The following is a 21,736-nucleotide window of genomic DNA, read 5'->3' as shown; positions in this document are numbered from 1 at the left end:
TTACAATATATATGTTATATTATTTTATTATTTCAAGGAATGGGGGAAACACGGAGGTCATCCCCGGGGAATGTTCCTTTTCCCTAAAATAAGAAACAACCTGGAACATTAAAAACGAAACCCTGGTGCGGGCTGGGCGGGTTGGGGGGGGGGGTTTTTGGCTTTTATTTGGGGGGTGGGGAGGTGGCTGGGTGGGGGGGGTGGGGGGTGGTGGGGTGGGTGGCTGAGGGGGGGTGGGTTGGGGATGGGGGGGGAGCATGGATGGGTGGGGGGTGTTTGTGATGGGGGGGGGGGCTTTTGGGGGGTGAGGGGGGCTGGGGGGGTTGAAGGGTAAGGCGGAGGTGGGGCTGGAGGGTGGTGGCTGGATGGGGGGGGTGGGTATGGGGGGGTGGCGGTGGGGGGGGCGAAGGGGGGGGTGGTGGGTAGGGGGGTGGTGGATGGGGGTGGGGGTTTGACGTGTGGTTTCTTTGTATCCTTTGTATCTCTCTCACTTCTATATAATCTATCTATTCTATCTAATCTATCTAATTATCATTCGTCTATTTTTTTATCATTCTTCATTCTATCATCTCATCTATATCTATATCTTCATACTTCTCTCTCACTGTACATAAAAAATTTTTTCTCTTTGCCTTTTCTCTGTATCTATCTATATATATCTTTTCATCTTATCTATTATACTATCTACTATTATATCTATATATCTATCATACTTATCTATCATATCTCCCTCTCACTGGTACACGTAGGTTTATACACAATTTAAAAATTTCCCAGATAACCCAAAAAAACCAGACAAAGTGCTATACAGTGGATCTGGCCCAGTCCCTAAATTAAAGAAATTAAAAAATTTTTACAATAATACATATGTATAATTTTAATATTATTAAATTAATATAAAAATTGTCCACTCATTTCTTACCCAAAAAAACTTTTTTTAAGGAGGAGGGAGTAAACAAAAATTAAATGAATAAATGAGAGAGAAAAAGGGAAGAAATTTCACAGTTAAAACAAACGTTTTTGTTTTTGTTGTTGTCATGACACAAAGGTTCCCGTTCACGTCCCAAAAAAACATCTCATATTTGTTAATTTATATTTTGGAGCATGTTTATTATATAATTTTTAAAAAAAACAAGATGGATTACAAAAAGTCTATATTAATGTTTTATAAAATTTTAAACCCCCGTGATTATTATCGATTTAAATAATTTTTGGATCTTAAGAAAGACCTTTGTGAGGGTCTAGAAAAAAAAAACACAGGAGACAAAAAAAAGCAAAACAGGAGACATAAAAACAGGCAAGGAGACAGAAAGACACACAGGTAGACAGAAAAAACACACAGGTAGACAGAAAGACAGAAAACACTAGTAGACAAACAGAAAAAGAGAACAGGGAGACAGATACAGAAGGTTTTTTTGCAAACAGGAAAAAAAAGAGAGTTTGAGAGTGGTTTCTTTCCACAATTCCCGTGGGTTAACTTCATCAGGGGGATGGTGAAATTTTTGTCCAGTTGTATTATTTCAGATGATGCTGCTAAGGGCAGGGCTATAAACTGATACGCCTGCATACTTTTGGGGGGTTTCAAATATTTTACAGGGTTTATACCGCCCAGCTAATGCCAAATGCCTCGTATAGTGGACAAGTCGAGCAGGTCGAATCGGATGGTGTGGGTGATTCAGCAGGCCGGGTCTCTGGGAGCCTAATTTTTCCAATTTTATGGTCACACCGGGCCCTTTGGGAAAATTGGGGAACCCCGCCCGAGGTCTTTTTTTCTTTTTGGGGCCAACCCGGCGCCCGGTCACCGTGGGGGAGGGTGCTTGGGCCCATATAAGCCCAGGGAAAAGCTGAGCAGAGGATTTTAGAGCACGGCCTGGGTGCAGGCCCGAGAGAGGATGGCGGGGTGCAGGGCTCGGGAAGGTGCAAATTCTGGGGGAGACTGTTGGGCCTGGGCAGAGTACGGCTTGGCAGACCGGGTGTTAGGGCTTGGGACCCGTTTAGTTCCGTGAAACTGTCCTCTGAACTATATTGTCAGTTATATTTGTTTGCCAAGCAATTGTATTCTGTCTCACTGCTTATTTTACCCCCCCATTTATCTAAACCCCAAAGTATTGTTCCCAAAAAATATTATTTAAAAGGGCAAAAAAATAAACTGTGTTTTAGAGAAAAGAAATTCACTGTCCCATTTTCTCATTTGCCCATTTATTTATGTTTAGTTTAAAATGTGAGAGGGGGAGAAAAATAGGGAGAGGAATGAGAGGTGTGAAACCCAGTGACCCCATTACTTTCCCCCCTCTGCCCCCATTTTCCTACCACCCACCGCCTGTCCCCCGCCTATACATACCCTTTCCCCTATTCCCGATTTTTAAGTTTTCCCAAACCTACATGACCAAAAGGAGGTGTGTGGGTTTAAAAATATATATATATAATAATATATAATATATATATATATAATATTTAATATATAATGGACCCCAAACAACTTTTAATCAGAGTATGTTCAGGCAGATGACCGAATTTTTTTATAGGGAAATTGTAAAGTTATCCCTTTCAGCCCCCCTCCCAAAATACATACACTTTTTGGCATTTTAGGGATCGTTGGGGTCCACTGTATATTATATATATATATATAATATATATATATATATATATTATATATATATTTTTTTTTAAAAAAAAAAAAACCTCCTTTTTTTTACTAACTCCCTTTTTTCCTAAACAATACAAAGAACTTGAAAAAAAATTTTCCCCCAAAAAAAACTCACTTTTCGGGTTTTTGGGGCCGCCCCCCTGGGCCCAGTGTCAAGTTTTCAAGCCCGCCAGGAGCCCCTCCCATTTCATTTGAAATTTCCCTTTCCCCGTGTTTTAGGCTTGTAAATGCAAAAAAAACACCATGGACTCCAAAAGTTTGTGCCATCCCTGATAAAAGGGCAGAATTAGATGGAATTGAAAAAAAAAAGAAAGAAAAAAAGTGGGTTGAATGCCCCACGGGTAAAATCACCCCCACACCTTCCCGGGGCCGTGTTGGGAACCTGCAATGACAATGTTATGTTTGGTCCATTTGAAAGTCTAAAAAGGAGGTCATCAACAGATTTTGGGGCAGAGGCCCCGTGACTCTGTGGTCCTGTGGCATTAAAGAAGGGAAAACCTGGAAAGGGCTTGCACTGGGCCTTGGGAAGGATCCTTCTAAACAAAACCCACCTCTCCTCCCCCCATCCCCTCAATCATCACCCGATCTTCAATAAAGGGGGCCCGTACAAATTTTATTCTTTGTAGGAAAATTGTCATGTCTTTTCAGTTTTTATTAAAATTTATTTAAATTTGGGAAAAAATTTTTTTTCATACTTTGGGGGGTCAGGAATGGATTAATTTGATTTCCCTTATTTCTTATGGGAAAATTAATTCGCTTATGATAATTTTTTTATGATGAGCTCCAAAAGGAAATATCGGTTTTGGGGGCCACACACATCAAGGGGGGAAATGGGGGAGAGTGGGGGGGAGAGAGGGGAGAGGAGAGAGAGAGAGAGAGAGAGAGAGAGAGAGAGAGAGAGAGAGGAGGGAGAGAGTGGGGGAGAGAGTGAGAGAGTGGGGGAAAGTGAGAGGGAAAAAGAGGAAAGAGAGGGGAGGAGAGAGAGAGAGGGGGGGGGAGGTGGAGTATAAGGGGGGGAGGTAGAGAGAGAGAGGAGAGAGAGAGGAGAGAGAGAGGAGAGGAGAGGGGAGAGGAGGAGAGAGAGGGAGAGAGAAGGGAGTGGAGGAGGGGTGAGGAGTGAGGAGGGGAGGGGGGGAGGAGAGGGGAGAGGGGAGAGAGAGAGAGAGAGAGAGAGAGAGAGAGAGAGAAAGGAGAGAGAGAGGGAGGGGGGGGAGGACCACCAGTTGAGGTTTTGGGGGGCGAGTCCAGCCCTGGCTCCCCTCACGACTTTTGTGTGTGTGTGTGTGTGTGTGTGTGGTGTGTGTGTGTGTGTGTGTGTGTGTGTGTTGGGGTGTGTGTGTGTGTGTGTGTGGGGTTTTTTTTTCAACAAAAAAGCCGATCCACAAGGCAGGGTTGCCCCAAAAAAAAAAAATTTCTTTTTAAATTTAGAATTTATCAAAAAGAAGGGGGTTTTAACCCTTTCCCCCAAAAACCCACAACACGCACAGAAAAGAATTTGTTCCCCCTGGAGAAAAGAAATAAACAAGAACAAGAAAGAAAATAGAAGAAAACCAGAGGGTGTATATATATGCTTGTATATGTATGTGTAGTGTGACCTAAGTGTAAGTAGAAGTAGCAACACGTACTGAAATCTTGCATGTTTATGAGACAGAAAAAAGACACCAGCAATCCTACCATCATGTAAAACAATTACAGGCTTCGTTTATGCTAACTTGGCAGGACGGTAGTACCTCCCGGCGGCTGCTGTTGACCAACCTACTACCTAGGATATATATATATATATTAACCTAACCTAACAAAGGACAATGCTAAACTTTTACGAAAATACAAGCATGCAGAATGCATACACAAATTTCAGGTGAAACTGGCTGTGCTAAATGGAAGACAGATTGCATAACAGCATAAAAGAACGGTGAGTACAAGAGTTTCTGACAATAATCACAAGCATAACCACTTTAGATACAAAAAGCTGATCATGAAAGACAGTTCCCTGAGAATAAAAGTTTCAGATTGGACAGGGACTCAAGGCAAGAACATTGCAATGGAAGGAAATAAAACACCTCAGAGGATGCAAATGGAGACTCAGTGGGAGGAGGAAAGGGAGAGGTCAGTTTTTATCTATGGGCTCCAAGAAGCCAAGGGGGATAACTTCGAAGAAATAAAACAAGAGGAAAAAATGATTGAAGGCATCATGAAAACTATAGGTGAGGGCCATATGACCCAGGTGACAAATTTTCGGAGAATTGGGTGGTTTGCGAGTGGAAGGATACGGCCTGTCAAAGTAATTTTCAAGGAAGAATCAGTTCGAACCAGGATTCTGCAAGAGAAAGCAAAACTGAGGGACAAACAGTGGTACCAGAGAGCATACCTCGATCACAACAGAACACAAGAAGAAAGGACTACACTGAAAGAGAGGGTACAGAGATGCAAGGAGGAACAAGAGGCAATGATGAAGATGAGCAGGACCCAGACACAGGAGGAAGGGCAAACACACCCCGCAGAATCTCCTACCGAAAGACTCCAACCGCGACAATCCCAATGCAACTGAGCAACCCAAACCACAACCCACTCACTGCTCCCTCTTCCAGCAACACCCACATCACACACCTCACCCCAACAGCTGTCCCTTATGAGCATTCTGACCCCACCCCATCATCACAAACCCCACCTACACCACAGCCCCCCACAGGGCCCCCCAAGGCTCCCGCTCTCCTAACCCCAACATTCTTGCAGGACCACAATGATAGAAAACAAGCTGAAAGTTTGGCACACAAACGTGGAGAGAATAATGAATAAACATGAGGAGTGGCACGAAAGAATCAGTGAGAAATCCCCAGACATCATAGCAGTCACAGAAACAAAACTAGCTGAGACAATAACAGACGCAATCTTCCCACCGGGATATCAGATCCTGAGAAAAGATAGAAGGAGTAGAGGGGGAGGAGGAGTTGCACTGCTCATAAAAACCCGATGGGGATTTGAGGAAATGGAAGGCATGCACGTGATTAGAGAAAGAGACTACATAGTAGGTATAATTCAGTCTGGAGAACATAAAGTAGTCATTGGAGTGAAGTATAACCCACCACAGAACTGCAAGAGGCCAAGAGAGGAGTACGAAGAAAACAACAGGGCGATGGTGGACACACTGGCTGAGGTGGCAAGAAGAGCTCACTCGAGCAGAGCAAAGTTACTGGTAATGGGCGATTTCAACCACAGGGAGATCGACTGGGAAAACCTGGAGCCACATGGGGGTCCCAAAACATGGAGAGCCAAGATGATGGATGTGGTACTTTAAAACCTCATGCATCAACATGTCAGGGACACTACCAGAGAGAGAGGGGAGGATGAGCCAGCAAGACTGGATTTTGTGTTCACCCTGAGCAGTTCAGACATTGAGGACATCACTTACGAGAGGCCCCTTGGAGCTAGCGATCACGTGGTTCTGAGTTTTGATTATATAGTAGAGTTACAAGAGGAGAAGGTAACAGGAATTGAATGGGAAAAGCCAAACTACAAAAAGGGGGACTACACAGGTATGAGGAACTTCCTGCAGGAGGTTCAGTGGGACAGAGAACTGGTAGGAAAATCAGTAAACGAGATGATGGAATATGTAGCAACAAAGTGCAAGGAGGTAGAGGAAAGGTTTGTTCCTAGGGAAACAGAAATAATATGAAGACCAAAGTGAGTCCTTGGTTTACCCGAAGGTGTAGGGAGGCAAAAACTAAGTGCACCAGAGAATGGAAAAGGTACAGGAGGCAAAGGACCCAGGAAAATAAGGAGATTAGTAGAAGAGCCAGAAATGAGTATCCACAGATAAGGAGGGAGGCCCAGCGACAGTACGAAAACGACATAGCATCGAAAGCCAAGTCTGACCCGAAACTGCTGTATAGCAACATTAGGAGGAAGACAACAGTCAAAGACCAGGTGATAAGGCTAAGGAAAGAAGGTGGAGAACTCACAAGAAACGACCAAGAGGTATGTGAGGAGCTCAACATGAGATTTAAGGAAGTATTTAGAGTGGAGACAGGAAGGCCTCTCGGGGGACAGACCAGATGGGGACACCAGCAAGGAATATACCAACAAGTGTTGGAGGACATACATACAGATGAGGAGGAGGTGAAAAAACTGCTAAGGGACATCGATACTTCAAAGGCAATGAGACCGGACAACACCTCCCAGTGGGTCCTTAGAGAGGGAGCGGATATGTTGTGTGTGCCACTTACCACAATCTTCAACACGTCCCTGGAAACCGGGCAACTACCTGAGTTATGGAAGATGGCAAATGTAGTTCCCATTTTTAAAAAAGGAGACAGAAAAGAGGCACTAAACTATAGACCTGTGTCACTGACGTGTATAGTATGCAAAGTTATGGAGAAGATTATCAGGAGGAGAGTGGTGGAGCACCTGGAATGGAACAAGAGTATAAACGCCAACCAGCATGGATTCATGGAAGGAAAATCCTGTGTCACAAACCTTCTGGAGTTTTATGATAAAGTAACAGAAGTAAGACACGAGAGAGAGGGGTGGGTTGATTCCATCTTCTTGGACTGCAAGAAGGCCTTTGACACAGTTCCTCACAAGAGATTAGTGCAGAAGCTAGAGGATCAGGCTCATATAACAGGAAGGGCACTGCAATGGATCAGAGAATACCTGACAGGGAGGCAACAACGAGTCATGGTACGTAATGATGTATCACAGTGGGCACCTGTGACGAGCGGGGTCCCACAGGGGTCGGTCCTAGGACCAGTGCTATTTGTTAACGTATATGTGAACGACATGATGGAAGGGTTAGACTCAGAAGTGTCCCTGTTCGCACACGATGTGAAGTTAATGAGGAGAATTAAATCAGATGAGGACCGGGCAGGACTTCAAAGAGATCTGGAGAGACTGGACACCTGGTCCAGCAACTGGCTTCTCGAATTTAATCCCGCCAAATGCAAAGCCATGAAAACAGGGGAAGGGCACAGAAGACCGCAGACAGAGTACAGGCTAGGTGGCCAAAGACTGCAAACCTCGCTCAAGGAGAAAGATCTTGGAGTGAGTATAACACCGAGCATGTCTCCGGAAGCCAACATCAACCAGGTAACTGCTGCAGCTGGGCGCCTGGCAAACCTGAGAACAGCGTTCCGATACCTAAATAAGGAATCGTTCAAGACACTGTACACCGTGTACGTCAGACCCATACTGGAGTATGCAGCACCTGTTTGGAACCCGCACTTGATAAAGCACGTCAAAAAACTAGAGAAAGTGCAAAGGTTTGTGACAAGGTTAGTTCCAGAGCTAAGGGGAATGTCTTATGAAGAAAGGTTAAGGGAAATCGGCCTGACGACACTAGAGGACAGGAGGGTCAGGGGAGACATGATAACGACATATAAAATACTGCGAGGAATAGACAAGGTGGACAAAGACAGGATGTTCCAGGGAGGGGACACAGAAACAAGAGGTCACAATTGAAGGTTGAAGACACAGATGAGTCAGAGAGATATTAGAAAGTATTTCTTCAGTTATAGAGTTGTCAGGCAGTGGAATAGCCTAGAAAGTGATGTAGTGGAGGCAGGAACCATACATAGTTTTAAGACGAGGTATGATAAAGCTCATGGAGCAGGGAGAGAGAGGACCCAGTAGCAACCGGTGAATAGGCTGGGCCAGGAGCTAAGACTCGACCCCTGTAACCACAAATAGGTGAGTACAAAGGGGACTGTCCTACGATGAAAGGTTAAGGGAAATTGGCCTGACGACACTGAAGGACAAAAGGGTCAGGGGAGACATAACATATAAAATACTTCACGGAATAGACAAGGTGGACAAAGACAGGATGTTCCAAAGATGGGACACAGAAACAAGGGGTCAGATGAAGACTCAAATGAATGTTAGGAAGTATTTCTTCAGAGTTGTCAGGCAGTGGAATAGCCTAGAAAGTGACGTAGTGGAGGCGGGAACCATACGTAGTTTTAAGATAAGGTTTGATAAAGCTCATGGAGCAGGGAGAGAACCTAGTAGCAATCAGTGAAGAGGTGGGGCCAGGAGCTATTACACAACCCCTTCAACCACCAACAGGCAAGTACAAATAGGCGAGTACACACACACACACATACACATTCACCATCATTCATTATTCATTCAATCACTGTCTTGCCAGAAGTGTGTTGGCATCACAATTCACATAAATGCAGTTCCCCAACGTCCTTCTACAGTGCAGGCACTACCCTTCAAGACTAGCTAACCAGTTTCTTTGAATCTCCTTATAAAAGTTACTTTGCACACACTCCAACAGTGGGTGTATTAAAAGCCATTATCTCCATTCACTCCTACCTAACATACACAAGCCTGCTGGGTGCTCAAGCCTCCAAAACTCAAAGCCTTCTTTACCCTTTCCCTTCAACCGTACCTGGGACTAACCCTTTTCCTGCCAACCCCAAACCCCAGAATTATACACTTTCTTTAATAATACATGTAATAAAAGTGTTTAAGATGTCCTGAGGACTAGCTCCCGAGACACATCTAATGAGCCACAAATGGAACACCTATGCAATGAATGCCAAAATTCTTCCCAACTTCCATCACACATGACCTAATCAGGAAGCAAGTGTGACATTAGTTCTTGTAAAAGAGCGAGCGTGGGGTAAGCTGAGGGTTAATCCCAAATGTCCACTTCATGTTACAACTTTACCAAATATGATTTAAATGCTTCTCATATACATCACAAGAGGATAAGGCCAATAGGCTTTAGTGAGAACCATTTTTTTTATTTGTACTGAAATGATTTGATCTGAAACTTTTCTACTAGTTTCAGGGGCAATTAGGTTGGATGAACTTTAATATCAGAATACCTCCAACCTTAATCGATGAGAACATATGGTGCTAAACTGTAAAAAAAAACATACCCCGGCCGGGATTGAACCCGTGTCATTACGATTTCGTGAGTCGTGCTAAACTGTAATAATTTAATTCCACATTCAATCTCAAATGATGATCAGTAACACCACAAGTTAGGGAATAAATGTGGAGCTACAATGGGTTCATAATGAAAGATTTTAGTGCCTATCCCAATCCCAAAAGAGAGAATACAGTACATCAAGAAAAAGTAATTGGATAATATATAAGAATAAGGATAAAGCGACTGAACATAACACATGGATAGAGTGCATGTTTTTCATGCTAAAAAAATACCCCAAAAGATGTTGGCATAATTAAATCAAGCAAAAATTACAAATTAACTACCTACATTATGTGTCAAGTATTTTAAAATTAGATAAAATTTAGTTGAAATCTTTAACACAAATATGTTAACATAAAACTAGTACAGTACAAACAATTGTTTAACCCTTTGACTGTTGGTGTTGTATATGTGTCTTACGAGCCAGTGTTTTCGACATATTAACATGCCAAAACTCTAGCGGCTTCAAATCAAGTGGGAAAAAGCTAGTAGGCCCACATGCGAAAGAATGGGTCTGTGTGGTCAGTGTGCACAGTATAAAAAAAATCCTGCAACATGCAGTGCACAATGAGAAAAAAAAACTTCGACCATGTTTTTAGATTAAAACGCAGGCTTGAGGTGTATTTTCGTATAGTATTTATGGTTGTATTTTCATTTTCTTGGTCTCATTTGATAGACTGGAAGACAAATTAAAGAAATAGTGATGATTTTGATTGGTTTCACAATGAAAAGGACCTTGAAATTGAGCTCAAAGTAGCGGAAATGTTTGATTTTTGCCGATGTTCCAGAGTAAACAAATGACGTCACTGTCCAGTAAGTGTCCAACTAGCAATTCTAATACGCAGTCATGAATGGGTTGAAATTATTTATACAAGTATTACAATAATGGAGTAGTCTGCATAACAGTAAATCATCTATTTTTTGTGTGAAAAAAAAAATTCAAAATAGAAAGCAAGAGCAATATAAGAGGGGCCTGGAGACTTGACTAATGAAAATATTATTTTATTGCCAGGAATGTCTACATTGTTTATTCTGGACCCTATTTTGAAATTGGCATCTTTTTTAATTTGCATGAAATTGGCCAAATTGCCAATTTCTGACAACTTTATAGGGTAGTTGAAATTGTTAAATGATCAGTTTCTTGAACTCAGTCGATAGAACAAATGGAGTTCTGAAAAAATAGCTATGAGTTTGGTCAACTGGAACAATGGAATTGGCCAAAAATAGAGCTCAAAGTGGGCGAAATCGCTAACTTTGCAAGAGTGTAATTCCGTAAGTTTTCATTCAAATTTCGTACTTTTGGTGTCATTACTGTCAGGAAAAGATTCTCTATCATTTAATAAGAAAAAATTTTTTTTGTAATATTTTGCGACAGAGACTTCAGTCAAAGATTAAAAAAAAAAAAAAAAAAAAAAATTTACTTTAAGACTATGAACCAAATAAACAAGAAAACTAAAGAAATAAGCCTAAGATAATATTCTGGTCTTTAACCCCTTGACTTTCGAAACCCCAAATCCTGAGGTGTCTCCTGGTGTAAAAAAAAAAAAAAATCTTATGAAATGATAGAGAATCTTTTCCCGATGGTAATGACACCAGAAGAACAAAATTTGATGGAAAACTTATGGAATTATGCTCTCGTGAAGTTAGCGACCTCGGCAATATTTATGAATTGGCGATTTCGCCCACTTTGAGCCCTATTTTTGGCTAATTCCATTGTTCCAGTTGACCAAACCCATAGCTATTTCTTTAGAACTCCATTTGTTCTATCGATTGAGTACAGGAAACTGCCCATTTATCGATTTCAACTACCCAATAACGTGGTCAGAAATTTGCAATTTGGCTAATTTCATGAAAATTAAAAAATATGCCAATTTCAAAATAGGGTCCAGAATGAACAATGCAGACATTCCTGGCTCTTTCTTTGTTCATCAGTCACTTCTCCAGGCCCTTCTGATATTACTCTTGCTTACTATTTTGAATTTTTTTCAAACAAAAAAATAGAAGATTTACTGTTATGCAGACTACTGCAATATTGTAATAATTGTACAAATAATGTCAACCCATTCGTGACTGCATATTAGAATGGCTAGTTGGACATTTATTGGACAATGACATCATTTGTTTACTTTTGAACATCGGCAAAAATCAAACATTTCCCCTACTTTGAGTTCCATTTCAAGGTTCTTTTCATAGTAAAACCAATCAAAATCACCTCTATTTCTATAATATGTTTTCCATTCTATCAAATGAGACCAAGAAAACGAGAATACAACCATAAATACTATATGAAAATACACCACAAAGTCGCCGTTTTAATCCAAAAAAATGGTCATTTTTTTTTTCTCATTATGCACTGCGTGTGCTGCAGGATTTTTTTTATATGGTGCACACTGACCACACAGACCCATTCTCTCACATGTGGGCCTACCAGCTTTCTCCTGCTCGATTTGAAGCCGCCAGAATTTATGAGTATACTGTATATACGTCAAACACAGTGGCTCCTAAGACATATACATATATACAACTGAAACAGTCAAAGGGTTAAACTACGTTATACTGACATTTATAAGAAAAAGTAAAGAGTAAGAAAGCAGATTTGGGTACATGAAATCAATCGAGAATATTAACAAAATTTGATGGTTGGCTTTCACGCCAAGGCATAAGAAAATGGATACCCAGCCAAACGAAGTTAGGTTGCATCAACACAAGTTTGGACTAGGAGTAAAGGGTGAAAGTAGTAACGAGATAGGGATTCACAGGTTCATAACATGTGCTCTTCAATCCTGATAAAGACTGGCTGGTTAGTTTTGAGGTAGAGGAAGAAGGGAGGATAAAGGGGAGGATTTTGGCTGAATATTCTGCATTTAATTTTCTCGTTTGTTTTATGACCAACTGAATTTATTCTAGGCGTATGGCCGTTTGGTGCCTATTTGGTATGCTCATAATTTTTTTTAGATTTTGCATAGGGATTATGATTAATTTTTTTGTGTGTTTTTGCTGTTTACTGATTATACTAATTTATTAGTTATATACAGGTATAACTATTTAATGCAGTAGTTCTTCACGAGGGGAAGCTTGCCCTCTTAGCGCAAACCCAGAGAAATAATAACAAATATGTTGTGTATTTGCGATTTGCCCCTTAAACAGACTCTTGAATAGTTATGAATAATAAAATTAAGAATGAAAACTTGTTTCTCAAGCTTCCTATTTTAATAAAGACAACTCATTTTTTTTTACATTTAGAACTTTATGTGAAGGAAGGAGATGATGAGGACTAACTGCAATAGGGGGCACTACCTACAGAGCCACTGATTTGGTGCATATGTATTTAAGCTTTTTTTTTTTTTCCTGTAAATATAGGCCAAGAAAGGTTTAATTTGCCAAGTCTCAGAAGAAATCCCTGTTTTATATGTTGTACTGGGTTCGCTTCATGCACCATGAATGAATGTAATGTATCGCAGAGGAACAATACTTATTATATATACTCACTCGTTTCTCATGGCTGTGGTTTAGTGTGTAAAGCAGGAGAAATGAGCTGACAGATGTAGAGACAGGCAACACCTTAACTGCCTTCCTCTTTCTCATTCTTACTCCTATTCACTTGCATCCTCTATCACACTGTATCTAACAATACTCTTTATATATGATCACCATTCCCTCACTGTCTTGAAGAGGAATCAAGTGCCTGCATATATAGTATGGAAAGGTAGTGGCAATACTATTTATGTGTAGGAGAGAGTGGCACAAGTGAGAAAAGGTCCTGCTGTGCCACACTCATGTCCAGTACAGAGACAGCACTGGATGCTACCACAGAACTTAATTTAATCTACAGTTCTAAACCAATCTCTACCAAAAACATGAATTCTCCACACATGCATAGAGAAGATACACAAAATATCAATGAATTTGGTAATAATAAACTAGCCAAGAAAAAGTAATACGTACAATATAATTCAGCCATAAGAAAACGGTAAATATTATATCTATAGCTCTTAGCCAATCTTTACCAAACAAATGTGAGCTCTATTTTTTAAGTACTTTATATATGCATAAAAAGTAATATACAGTGTATGAATGAACTTTGTAAAATTTAAAATAATTTCTGATTTAATATTTTAGAATGATTATAAATGCAAACAAGCATTTGTAAGCAATAAGAGTACAGGTCTCCCTCAACATTCGCATTTTCAACTTTCACGGGCTTCACACATTCATGAACTCCCAACTGCTAAATTCCCAACCGCCAAATCATATTTAAGTTTCCTGCCACCCACGAGTCCTGACTACCCTCCCTCCGACCCTCACAACTGGCAGCCAGCCCTCCCACCACTGTGTGGCGAGTGTTCTGTTTGTTCATTATTTGCTATTAAACTACAGTATAAAAAATGTCATCCCATTCATGACTGAATATTGGAATGGCTATTCGGACAGGTATTGGACGGTGACATCACACGTTTACTCTTGAACACGGCAAAGAATCAAACATTTCTGCTACTGCTAAATAATAATAATAATAATAATGATACCTAGGTAGTAGGTTGGTAGACAGCAACCACCCAGGGAGGTAATACCGTCCTGCCAAGTGAGTAAAACGAAAACCTGTAATTGTTTTACATGATGGTAAGATTGCTGGTGTCCTTTTTTCTGTCTCATAAACATGCAAGATTTCAGGTACGTCTTGCTACTTCTACTTACACTTAGGTCACACTACACATACATGTACAAGCATATATATACACACCCCTCTGGGTATTCTTCTATTTTCTTTCTAGTTCTTGTACTTGTTTATTTCCTCTTATCTCCATGGGGAAGTGGAACAGAATTCTTCTTCCGTAAGCCATGCGTGCTGTAAGAGGCAACTAAAATGCCGGGCGCAAGGGGCCAGTAACCCCTTCTCCCGTATAAATTACTAAATTTAAAAGAGAAACTTTCGTTTTTCTTTTTGGGCCACCCTGCCTTGGTGGGATACGGCCGGTGTGTTGAAAGAATAATAATAATAATAATAATAATAATAATAATAATAATAATATGATACCTAGGTAGTAGGTTGGTAAACAGCAACTGCCCAGGGAGGTACTACCATCCTGCCAAGCGAGTGTATTATTATTATAATCAAAGGGGAAGCGCTAAACCCGGAGGATTATACAGCGCCTGGGGGGGGGATGTGGAAGGCATTCAGGCTTAATTTGGGGAACTGGAGCACAGATCCAATTCCCTAAATCAAGAGCCCCTCACCAACATCAAGGAACCTTCCTTGAGGGGTCCCAAGCGAGTGTAAAACGGAAAACTGTAATTGTTTTACATGATGGTAGGATTGCTGGTGGCCTTTTGTCTGTCTCATAAACATGCAAGATTTTAGGTATGTCTTGCTACTTCTACTTACACTTAGGTCACACTACACATACATGTACAAGCATATATATACACACCCCTCTGGGTTTTCTTCTATTTTCTTACTAGTTCTTGTTCTTGTTTATTTCCTCTTACCTCCATGGGGAAGTGGAACAGAATTCTTCCTCTGTAAGCCATGTGTGTTGTAAGAGGCGACTAAAATGCCAGGAGCAAGGGGCTAGTAACCCCTTCTCCTGTATATATTACTAAATGTAAAAGGAGAAACTTTCGTTTTTTCCTTTTGGGCCACCCCACCTCGGTGGGATACGGCCGGTGTGTTGAAAGAAGAATAATACGATAGCATTGAAGGAAATTGTACAAAAATATGAGGGTTGGAGCAGTGGTGGAAGAAGTGGTCGAGGCATCCTCAGTCAGTGTGGCTTTGATTATGCTGGAGTGAGCATTAGTCTCCACGCTCTTCCAAACATTTCACAATAATTCATTGTGTTTGGTGCTTGTAGATTGAGTGTGACTGGAGTGGTAGAGGCAGTGGTTGAGGCAGTGGTTGAGGCAGTGGTTGAGGCAGTGGTTGAGGCAGCGGTTGAGGCAGTGGTATTTAATAACATACATGTTATTAAACCATAACATGTATTTAGTACAATATTTTACGACATTTTCATGTATTTTATGATTGTTCATGGTTCAACAAGTTAAGGAAGCAGTATTGTATTATATTTCCCTACAATATATTGGGGCACCAAACATTCGTGATTTTTCAACATTCGCGAGGCTCTTGATCCCCTAACCCTCGTGAATGTTGAGGGAGACCTGTAACTGGTTCCAAAGTCACAGGATCATAATCGTGCAACATCGTAAATCAGAACATCGTAAAGTTAGAGCACCAAAAGTCAGAACATCGCAAGTCAAGGTGCCTACTGTACTCTATGTAGAGCAACATAAAAAATCTCTACTGTAATGGAAACTAGTAAAATCACACAAACCATCTCTAACACATTATCATTTAATGTGACGACATACACACCTTTCATCAAACAACTAGGTACATCTGCCTATATAATGCACCTAAAAAACAAAACTTACAATGCTCCCAGCTGAATCTTGAACTTAATAGAGGAGGGATTATACTCTGGCTTAGACAGGTTGTGCTCACAGTGGCGGCAACGGAGAGATCGCTTCACAAGAATGTGTTTGTGAAGTGGGTACAAATCACTTGTCATTTCTGGCTGCCACTCAGGGGATGCCATGCGCTGCACCATGTTTGTTACTGCCCCAAAAAATATATATATATATATATAATACTTCTAAATGATCAATCTAGAAAATGAAGCATCCTAACTGGAAGTTCTATATGACAATGTACAGGATTTGAAATTTTACACAATATAATACAATAAATTATAAGCTGCTCCAAGTTAACTGCAAGTGCACAAGAGAAAAGACAAACCTATTATCATCCAATTTTTTACTTTAATTTAATACCCAGGCCATCTCCTACCAAGGTAGTGAAAAAAAAAATTACCATCATTTGTTCATTTGTGCAAATGACTCTGTACTGCAACATCCTCACCCCATTTTTCAGAGCCCAGACATGGTACTTTCCACCCCCAAGACTCAGCCTGGCTAACCATTTTTACATGAATCCCTTCAGGTTACTTTGCTCACATTCCAAGAACATGTCAAGCCATAAAAACCACTTATTTGCACTTACTCTTATCCTTCCTATGTTTACTTTTAATTGCTTTCAATACACAATGTCCCAAATTCATCCACCAACCTTCACAGCTTCTCTTCAGAATCTCCCAAAAGAACAACATCATCAGTAGAGTAACTGTGGCAACTTCCATTTTATATCAATATATATATATTTATATCAATATATATATTTTCATATAGTCGGACTTGAGTCCTGGAAATGGGAAGTACAATGCCTGCACTTTAAAGGAGGGGTTTGGGATATTGGCAGTTTGGAGGGATATGTTGTATATCTTTATACGTATATGCGTCTAAACTGTTGTATTCTGAGCACCTCTGCAAAAACAGTGATTATGTGCGAGTGTGGTGAAAGTGTTGAATGATGATGAAAGCATTTTCTTTTTGGGGATTTTCTTTCTTTTTTGGGTCACCCTGCCTCGGTGGGAGACGGCCTTGTTGAAAAAAAAAAAATATATATATACAGTACAGTAGGTATTATAAATATGCAATTGCATAAATATGCCTTTAGCAGAATATTTGCTGATAGTTTTGAGAAGTGCCAGAGCATCTTTGCCATACTGCCAAAAACATAAAAGACCAGCTACATAAATGTGATACATCATTCTTCAAAGACTGGCCTGGTAACTCACCAAACTAAATCTGATAAAAAACATGTGGAACCATATTAAAGCATCAGCGTCATGGCATGGACATGTCCACTCTTGGGGATCCATTAAGCAACTGTGGGAATGAACTGATTTTTCTATCCTCCATACTTTAGCCTTGCTAGTGTCTAGGAGATGCAAGGAGTGCCTCATGAGGACAGTTAATCCTACGACATGCTAGGTTAGGTGAGTAATATGTATTTCAGTATTTTATGTTTAAAACAATAATTCATGGTAAACTCATTACGTGTGATGACTGTGTGTGTGCATATATACGACACCTATATAATGTATGTTAAATTAAATTTAATAAAATTAAACTAATTGCTTGGCCAGTACTCAAGAATGCACAGTATATAAAAATTTTAAGTGGTTAAGAGATACATAATTGTCTAGTGAATCAACAATTCACTGAAAAGGTGAACTTGTTTTAGCACTCGCACTACAGATATTCTATATTTAATAGGCCCCAGGAAATTCCAATTTTCTTTTAAATTATAGAGTGTAAGGCAAAGTGAAGATTTTAAAAATAAACCTTTCCACATTATTTGGCATTACTATCGCACTGAGTGAGAAAAGGTTTATCTCCATATTTGACTAATTATTTGAACATTGCAATAAGACTATTGCAGTAAACTGGTGAGAATCATCCTAAAGAAATTATCCCAAACCAAATTATAGGGTAACATAGCCCCTCAGTGTGGATTTTCAATTGAAAAACTAGACTGCCACAAATTAAACAACTCCCTTCTCCAATTATTTTTTTACATTAAGTACAAGTGCAGATTTGGATGTGGATATTAGACATAAAAGCCTCTCTCTAGATGCTTATTTAAAATTATTTTGCCTACCTGAAGACAAAACAAGTTCATCAGTAAATATATTATCAGGAAGACCAGATACTTCAGAAACAGCTTCTGAAGGGGTCATTTCTGAGGCCTGGCCAGAATCCCCCTGTGGAAGGAAATTAATATGTCTTAGTTATGTACATAATGTAACATCTTTGTGGCGATGCATTAACAAATTTAAAAAATATACCACACTCACTTAGGCTGTCTTACTATGTGTCAGAAAACTTCCATCTGCCTTTCTGGCACAGCCTGACCCCAAATGTTTGAAAAAAAAAAAAAAAATGTAAAACAATTATTGTACATCTCAAACAGTAATGCCTTGCATATAAAAGTAATAACCAATACTTAACCCTACCTTTGGTGAATATGGTGAGAGTGGTGTCAGAGATTTCCGTCCTAGTAAAGAGGGAAGGCTGTACTTGTCTGTAAGACTCAGATAAGCTGATTTGCGATGAGAGAATCTTTTCCTTTCGCGATCAAGCTTCTCTTGTTGAGCAACTGATCGATAATGCTCTAACAGAGATTGAAGAAACTTATAATGTTCATTATCTTGTTCAGCCCAGCCTCCTGTTGCTATAATAAAAATAACAATGATAATAATGATGATGATAATAATAATAATAATAATTAGTGATTAATAAGCAATAATTGAATATATGATCACTCATTTAATATAACTCTGCCTGATATAACTACAAGTAAGAAATATTGTATAATATAATTAACATACCAACTGTCTGATCTTTAAGACCAACATCTCTGGAAGTCCATCTGCAGCTAGTGCAAGCCAAATAATACACTTTTCTGGCTACAGTTTTGGCTGGGTCATCTGGAGATGGAGCTTGGATACTTGTTGCTCTGGTTGATAAGGTGTGACTGCAGCTTGGGCAATCGAAACAATTGGCACACCTGATTTTCAAATAATTCAGATTAAACCAGTCAAATTATAATGATACATCATTATACTTAAAAGTACTCTATTTTTTTTTTTTTAACAACTAGGATAGGGTGGCTCAAAGAAACACATTCACCATCACTCATTCAATAGATGCTTGCTGGAAGTGCATAAACATCACAATTCAAATGACCCCTTGAACTGCAACATTGTAAATTATCCTTCACATGTGCAGACAGTGCACTTCCATTCTCCAGAATGCAAATTTGGCTAACTAGTTTCTCTAAATCCTTTCATAAATGCTACTATGCTTCTCTTCAACAGCATTTTGAATTTCTAAAAAAACACTTTTCTTCCTTCAATCTGATATAACAAGCTCAAGCTCTATTGTACTACTTAAAGCCTCCTTCACATGCTTTCTTATTAACAGAGGGGGCAAGAGATAATATGTCAGATCATTATTTACTTTTAGCTACAGTAAATAAGAGGTAGATGGGATATAAGAAGAATGTCATTAGTGAGTAAAAGTGAAGTAAATGTTGATAAATTAAAGAAGATAGTTTACTTGCTCCATTACTGAATGGTAACTCACTGGAAGAGCTCTCCGGTTAAAACCTGAAGCAGCTGGTGTTCAATTCCTAAATATTTTGAGACATTAGAATGCCTTATTACACCTGCATCACCAATTCACTGAACAGTAAAGATACAGTACCTAGGAGATAATTGTCCACTGTGGGTTGCATCACACAGGGGAGGACCTAAGGACTAATGGAAACAAAAAACTGTTTGGCTTTCTGGGGTTATTTTACTACCCTCTTTCTCTTGCCACCATCCTGATTTTGGTTTCTAATACTTACAGAACTGACAATAAGATAAGTCTGTTTACAAAATGTTACAAGTTTTGTACACATGATTTAATAAAAGCTGTTGTACTCTATGTACCATTAATAACATTTGTAATAATTTCTGCACATCCTACCCTTCATTTTAAGGATCTGCTGCAAAAGAGCTAAAATTAATAGAAATCTAGAGATATAAAATTGTGGTACACAAGCCAACTTGAGAAAAAGCTGAAGGCTATACAGCTAATTAATTAGCTTTAATTATTCACCTGTTTTTCTTCAGACGGGCCTCGGTAGAAGGCATATTCTCCAAGCAATTGGGGCAAAAAAGTGTGTCCACCTGAAAGAAATTAAAGAATCAAACTTCAGTAGCAGAGCTCACAATTAGGACTTTAATAAATAGCTACAGAAAATTATTATAGGCTATCTGAAGTTATATACACATTCTTCTTTGTGACTGGCACAGGTTCTGTAGATTATTATTATAATCAGGGGAAGTGCTTAGCCTGTTGGGGAAACAAAGACTAAGTCTTTATTCACGTTCATTATACAAGTTCAAATTTTTACAACTACCTTACAAAGAACACAATAAGTAAATTAATCTTGGAAAATTAATGAAGGCAATTACTGTGACTTGTTCCATTTGGGATGTTTGTGGTACATAAACATCAGTTACTTGAATAAATCAGTTATAATTAACAATAAAAAGCAATATAAAATTAATATAGTAGTTATATGAAAATTATTTTCATGAATATATCAATTACATGACTACAGTGAATGTGTGATGTATACATATTTCAATAAATAAGGTATTCAGTCTATGAATACAGTATATCAACATAATAAGTGTTTAAGGCCTGGCCACTTGTTATGGTTGCAAAACTGCATTAGCTTCCTTTAGTACAATAATGGTTGGCACCTGTTACAAAATCTGAAGCAAAATATCCAGGATAATGGTTTAGCTAGCAATGTATATGGTTTAATTTCGGCTACTTTGCTCTATGTTTCACTTTTAGCATGTCCAGTTTCTACAGTTTAATGAGCTTTCATGTTCTCTTGAACCCAGGTCTAGGGTAGCTCTCACCATCTTGGATGATATTACAGTTTTCATTATATTTCTTTTTGTTAAGAAGGAATTAAAGGCAATCAGGGTCGATACAAGGAAGGGAAGAATGGTTTCAATTCCTCTGGTCAAGAGTCTTCCACCGATATCAACGCTCCTTCCTGCCTTGAAGGGAAAATTTGCTTGGAAAATTTTCTAATGACATCTGACACACCCAGAACCAAACAAAATCAAAATTTCACAACCAAATTTTGCCTCCCCCTGGGGCACAAACGTTTACTTACCTCGTGAGAAACACAGTTCCCGCATCTCAGCTTGAGGCAGTGGCGACAGAAATATATAGCAGTGATTGGTTTGAGGACCCCACAGGAGCACAAGAGACGGACACGGTCAACCTTAAAGAGGTGCGCCATGTTTACTGTGGTGCTGTGACTCACAGTAACACCTAACTAAATCCCTCTTACATTACCTCATAATTTTGCTTCTCAAATAAAAAAAGTGAAGATTAAACCTTTAAATATTTATATTATTATAAAAAGAAATAATAATTGCTGATATCTCTTGTTACATATTAATTTATTTCTCTCTTTATTGGTGGAAAACGAGGTTAATCTTATAATATATGATGGAATTAACGAAGGCAGAGGAGGCAGTCTGTCAGCTGTGGCATGAGGTTGAGCCGGTCATGGTGCAGTCCTCGGTGTTCCCTAGACACAAGTCCTCACCTAATTGTGCTTGCTCCTGGTCCCATATTCTTCGTACTCACCTTTTATGTAAAGCAGATGTGTC

General features: G+C 39.5%; 1 protein-coding gene across 1 annotated transcript in view; it reads right to left on the bottom strand.

The window, feature by feature from the left end:
• Positions 1-21,400, bottom strand: part of DCTN4-p62 (dynactin subunit 4) — a 35,604-nt gene extending 14,204 nt beyond the window's left edge. The window contains exons 1-6 of the mRNA XM_070091518.1: positions 21,232-21,400; positions 20,151-20,221; positions 18,875-19,053; positions 18,500-18,717; positions 18,145-18,247; positions 16,016-16,200 (exon numbers count right to left, since the gene is read on the bottom strand). Coding sequence (XP_069947619.1) covers positions 16,016-16,200; positions 18,145-18,247; positions 18,500-18,717; positions 18,875-19,053; positions 20,151-20,221; positions 21,232-21,360 — 885 coding nt within the window. The 5' untranslated portion in view covers positions 21,361-21,400. The remainder of the gene's footprint in view (positions 1-16,015; positions 16,201-18,144; positions 18,248-18,499; positions 18,718-18,874; positions 19,054-20,150; positions 20,222-21,231) is intronic.
• Between the last annotated feature and the right edge of the window lie 336 nt (positions 21,401-21,736).

Source organism: Cherax quadricarinatus, chromosome 35 (genome assembly GCF_038502225.1).
Source record: "Cherax quadricarinatus isolate ZL_2023a chromosome 35, ASM3850222v1, whole genome shotgun sequence".
In the NCBI taxonomy this organism is placed as follows: Eukaryota; Metazoa; Arthropoda; class Malacostraca; order Decapoda; family Parastacidae; genus Cherax; species Cherax quadricarinatus.
Note: the sequence above shows the minus strand (reverse complement) of the source record. Positions and strands in the feature narration are given on the sequence as shown.